Source organism: Leishmania donovani, chromosome 7, assembly GCF_000227135.1.
Source record: "Leishmania donovani BPK282A1 complete genome, chromosome 7".
Taxonomy (NCBI): Eukaryota; Euglenozoa; class Kinetoplastea; order Trypanosomatida; family Trypanosomatidae; genus Leishmania; species Leishmania donovani.
The window spans coordinates 567914-572825 of NC_018234.1; the positions used below are offsets into that span (position 1 = coordinate 567914).

Below are 4912 nucleotides of genomic sequence, written 5' to 3' on the forward strand. Positions count from 1 at the left end.
CCGCGAGGCGGGGGCTTGCGAGCAGGTAGCGTGTGAGGCCCAGGCCCTGCTCAGGTAACTGAGTCGGCGCGGTGCTGCAACTCGCGTGTGTGTGCGGCCGCTTCGCACGACGCGGATGGTGGGGGGCCCGTGACGGGCTCTTGTGGTGGAGCGGCGCTCCGCTCATGCTGTAGGGCAGCGCGTGGATTCGGTAACGAAGAAATAGTGCCCGCTTCTTCACTGCCGCGCGCCATGTGTGAGGGTGCTCGGCCTCGGCGCACGTACAATTGTGTATATCATCATCTCGCCCTTCTCGTCCCGTCCGCTTCACTCCCTGCGCCACTATTCCGCGCACTAAAGCGCGCCATCTCCTTACGTCTTAACCCATCCCCATTCTTTCGCCTGCTTACGTCTGGATTGTGTAATGGCCCCTGACAACGTCCGTCCACACCAACGGAACGAGGTGCTGATCGATGGCGTCCTTTACGACTGCACCGACTTCCGGCATCCAGGCGGCAGCATTCTGAAATACTACCTCGGCAGCGGCGACGCCACCGAGACGTACCAGCAGTTCCACTTGAAGCTGCCTAGGGCGGACAAGTATCTCAAGCGGCTGCCCAATCGCCCGGCGCCGCCACAGCACAGCGTCGACGTGGATGAGCAGAAGCGATTGGCGAAGCTCTCGCGAGACTTCAAGGCGCTGCATGATGCGTGCGTGGAGGAGGGCCTGTTTAACGCCAGCTGGCCGCACATCGTCTACCGGTTCTCTGAGCTGATCCTGATGCACGCCATCGGTCTTTACATGCTCTTCCGTCTTCCGATGCTGTGGCCCATCGCGCTGGTGATCCTTGGAGTGGCGGAGGGGCGCTGTGGCTGGTGGATGCACGAGGCCGGGCACTACAGCGTCACGGGCATTCCGTGGTTGGACATTAAAATACAGGAGGTTCTCTACGGACTCGGCGATGGAATGAGCGCGTCGTGGTGGCGGTCGCAGCATAACAAGCATCACGCCACTCCGCAGAAGCACCGGCATGACGTGGACCTTGAGACGCTGCCTCTCGTTGCCTTCAACAAGATCATCGCGCTCCGCGGCAAGAGGATCGCGAACATTCGCCGCTGGATCTCCCTGCAGATGTTCCTCTTCGGCCCCGTCACCTGCTCCCTTGTCGCCCTATACTGGCAGCTCTTCCTCCACGTCCGCCACGCCATGCGCACTCAGCGTTACACAGAGGGTGTTGCCATCCTGTGCCGCTGGATCGCGGTCGGCGTTATCTGTCACAAGCTGCAGGTCTCGTTCTGGCAAGGCCTCGGCGGTGTTCTCTTCTCCCAGGCCTTCAGCGCCGCCTACATCTTCATCAACTTCGCCCTCAACCACTCTCACCTGCCGATGCTTCCGGAGGATGAACACGCGCACTTCGTCGAGTACGCGGCCATCTACACCATGAACGTGACACCGTCGTGGTTCGTGACGTGGTTCATGGGCTACCTTAACTACCAGGTGGAGCACCACCTGTTCCCTACCATGCCACAGTTCCGCTTCGTCCAACTGGCGCCGCGAGTGCGGAAACTTTTCGAGGAGAACGGCCTGAAGTACGATTCGCGTCCGTACATGAAGTCGCTCCAGAAAACTTTCAAGAACCTAGGTGACGTGGCCGAGTTCATCGTTGCTGGGAACTAAGACTCCCGAGGGCGAAGCAGCGGTGCCACGTGAAGGCAGGAGGAGGAGAGCGGGTATTGTGTGCGTGTGAGGAGAGATGCACGCCGCCGATGCCTATCGTTAATCATGCAGCAGGGGATTTGCCTCGTTGTTGTTGTTCCGAGGGAGGAATTGCTTTGTTTGTGCGGGTCGGTGCTCTTCCTGCTACTCCTTCCTGCCCGAGCTAGTCTTTAACTCGGTCTCCCCCTCCCCTCCCCTCCCCTCCCCCTCCGGCGGTGACGCCCCCTCGTCATAGGATCTCGTCGCTCCCTCTTCCCGCGCGTTGATTTTCTGATGCCAAGATGCTCGCGCAAGAGCTGCGTATTCACATATGCATTTGGGCGGCTTTGCCGCCCCCTTTTCAGGTGTGCCTTGCTCATGCACGCTGCCGTTGCTCTTGGTGTGGGCGGCTCGGCGTCTGCGCGTGCTGGTGGCTCCTCCCGCCCCCTCCAGTTTCACTCGTTTCTTTGGCGCCCTCTGAAGCTTCCCTCACGAGGCCCCCCATCCGTTCCTAATCCCCCTGGGTCGCCGTCGTTGCATTCCCACCCGCCGTCTGTTTCCCCGTGCTGGCTTAGTCACCGAACTGCACTGTAAATGCGGACTTGGGCTCTCTCGGTGTGCACGTGTCTGTGCGCTCGCTCGTATCTTTCTCTCAGTCTGTTGCTCAACCGTTTCGCACTGTTGTTGTGGTGATCGCGGGCAACCTCGGCGGTGCGTGAGCGTGGTGCATGCGGTAAGGCACTCGCATGAAGGAGCACGCAATGAAGTGCGAGGAGAGCGAAAGAGGCTCATTGATTCGCAAGCGACGCGGTCGCACTAGCCGCTCCCTCTGCTCGAGCTCCTCGACACAGGGAGGGAGCATGATGTGCAGAGGGCAGAGACAAGTTTGTGTTTTAGCCCGAGCAGTGCAGATATAGCATAAAGAGCGATAGAGGCGGAAGAGGGCTCGGTGGCAGAGAGAGCCCAATGCTGCCGTTAGACGTGGAACAGCGCCTGGCCTCTCGTCCTTGCGGTTGCACGTGTGATAGTACGCAAACCCATACGTAGGCGCACACATGGTAAGACACTCTGGCAGAAGCACATGTGCATACTTGTGGCAGATGTGCAGTGACACCTGTAAACGAGGTGGTTGGGGTGGGGGGGGTGGGGGGGAGGGGTGCTTCTTCACCTCCTAGCCTTTCGGCCCTCCTCGGCGGTGGCGGTTTGCCACGCCAGATTGGCTCTCTACATTGCTCTCTCACGTGTCTGTGCAAAGACGACGGAGGCGGCAGGAAAAGCAGACGGGCCCGCGAAGCGGGCCTTACTGACCACGCAAACCAAGAGGCCTCCACCTGCTCCTCGTTCGGGGGATCACTTCATTGTGTGCCACGAAGCACGACCTCAGACCGGCGCATACACCTGCATGTGCGTGCCTGAAGACTCTTCAAGTGACATCGAGCTCTCCCTTCTACCATCCCCCTCGTCTCTCTACATCTGTTCGACTCTGCGTTTTCGTCCTCTTGCCAGCCTCGCACGTACACGCCGATCTTTGCCTGACAATGGGTGCGCCCGACGACGCGGTTTCGTCCTCCGAGGCTTCCTTTCACAGCTCCTCCTCGGGCTCCAGCGCAGCGCCTCTTTCCGAGGATGACGACATGCAAGATGAGCTAGCGCGCTGCGCAGCCCTGAAAAGTCTCTCTGGCGCGCACACAGTCGAAACGGTCGAGGTCACCAAGCTGCGATTGCAGCGGGAGCAGCGACTGCGACGGGTACTGTCCCAGCGTCACCTTGGTCAGCCCGAGCCCGTTCCGCAGAACGCCTTCTGCTGCACCCGCGCTACGCTGTCCGAGGAGGACACGGTTTGGCTGTACACGCTGACCAACAGGGCATGCTTTGAGCGACTGATGCGTGACGTGCACTCCACTGCGATGCCGGCGCTGGCTGGCCAGCTTGACACGGTTCTCTCGCACGCGAACCCACTCTTTTACTTCAGCTATCGAATGCCCGTGAAGGTCGTCGATAGTGCCGGCGACGCTGCCGCCACTTCTCTGCGGGAGGCACCGGCAATGCGGCGCTGGCTGGAGGACACACCGCCGGTCCTGCGCAAGCGACCCGCGCCGGAGAAGGAAGATGCGGGGCAACAGCAGCGCGACACCGATGGAAAGTCGGCCACGGGAGCCTTGCAGAAGCATCCCAAGACGTCCACCAGCCGCTTCTCCGCATCTTCAGGGCTCGTGGCCCAGTCGATGAAGACGTGGGAGGCGCATCTGACCGCGACGCTCACCGGGGAGGGTGAGACGATTGAGAACTTCCGGCACGGCCGCACGAAGTCGAGCTATACGGACAAGAAGCGATTTCAAGAGAAGGCGGCGTGGCAGGAGCACGTGCGCGAGGTGCGCATTCAAGCGCAACAGCGAGACCGCGAGATCAAACGTGCGCTGCGCCGCGGGGAAGTGGATGAGCCACGAGGATGACATACGCATCTCTGTCTCTGTCCCTCTCGATCTGCTCACACACGCTCCGGCGCACACGCGCGCATCACTACCCTTTCTCGTGTGTTGTCGCGGCGGCCAAGCAGAGGGCTGTCTCTGTCGCCTTGAGCTGTGTGGCTGTGAGTGGTAGAGGTGGAGGTGGTTCGTGTACGTGTATGCACGTGGTGGTTGCCCTCCCTCTACTTCACAATCCACCTCCACATTCTCCGCATGTTCCTCTTTCAGTTGTTTTGCTTCTCTGCTGAACGAGCGGATCGTCGAACTTGCGCAACGGAAAAAGGCTGATTGATGCGGTGCAGCGCACGGTGCCGCTCCGCGTACGCACAACATGGCCGCTGCTAACAGGCCTTTCCTTCTTTTCCTTCTATTGACATCGGTGTATGCGGCAGCTCTGCTGCCTCCAGCGGTGGCGACATTCACTCTCCCCTATCCTTTCTCCGTCCTCGCTCAAACTTCTCTGGCCCAGCTGATACTGCTCCCTCTCACCGTACTCCGCTGTCTCTCGATCGTTTCAACCAACGGTGCAGCATCCGCTGCTCATTTCGCTTCCGGCTTCTTCTGCAACCTTCACTACTTTGACAGCTGCAGAGTCCACCCCACCCCGGCCCGCCTTTCGCTCTTCAACCCCCCCCCCCCTTCAGCTTCGCAGCCATCATGGGCCACTCGGCGAAGATCACCCGAGGCGGTAACAAAAAGCGTATCAATCAGGGCCGCCTCGAGGCGAAGCTCCGTGCACAAGGAGCCAAGCCGCACACCACCGCTGTAA

The 4912-nt window shown here is 60.4% G+C and overlaps 2 protein-coding genes and 1 pseudogene across 2 annotated transcripts, besides 1 other annotated feature; all 3 read left to right on the top strand.

The window, feature by feature from the left end:
- Window positions 1-403: 403 nt before the first annotated feature.
- On the top strand, window positions 404-1657 carry LDBPK_071260 (fatty acid desaturase, putative; the record flags this gene model as incomplete). The annotated part of the gene is made up of 1 exon (XM_003858510.1): window positions 404-1657. The coding sequence occupies one exon, from the start codon at window positions 404-406 to the stop codon at window positions 1655-1657; it is 1254 nt and encodes a 417-aa protein (XP_003858558.1).
- Window positions 1658-3213: 1556 nt separating this feature from the next.
- LDBPK_071270 (hypothetical protein, conserved) lies at window positions 3214-4128 on the top strand (the record flags this gene model as incomplete). Its single annotated transcript, XM_003858511.1, has 1 exon — window positions 3214-4128. The coding sequence occupies one exon, from the start codon at window positions 3214-3216 to the stop codon at window positions 4126-4128; it is 915 nt and encodes a 304-aa protein (XP_003858559.1).
- Window positions 4129-4474: 346 nt separating this feature from the next.
- Window positions 4475-4912, top strand: LDBPK_071280 (annotated as a pseudogene).
- Window positions 4475-4912: a sequence feature.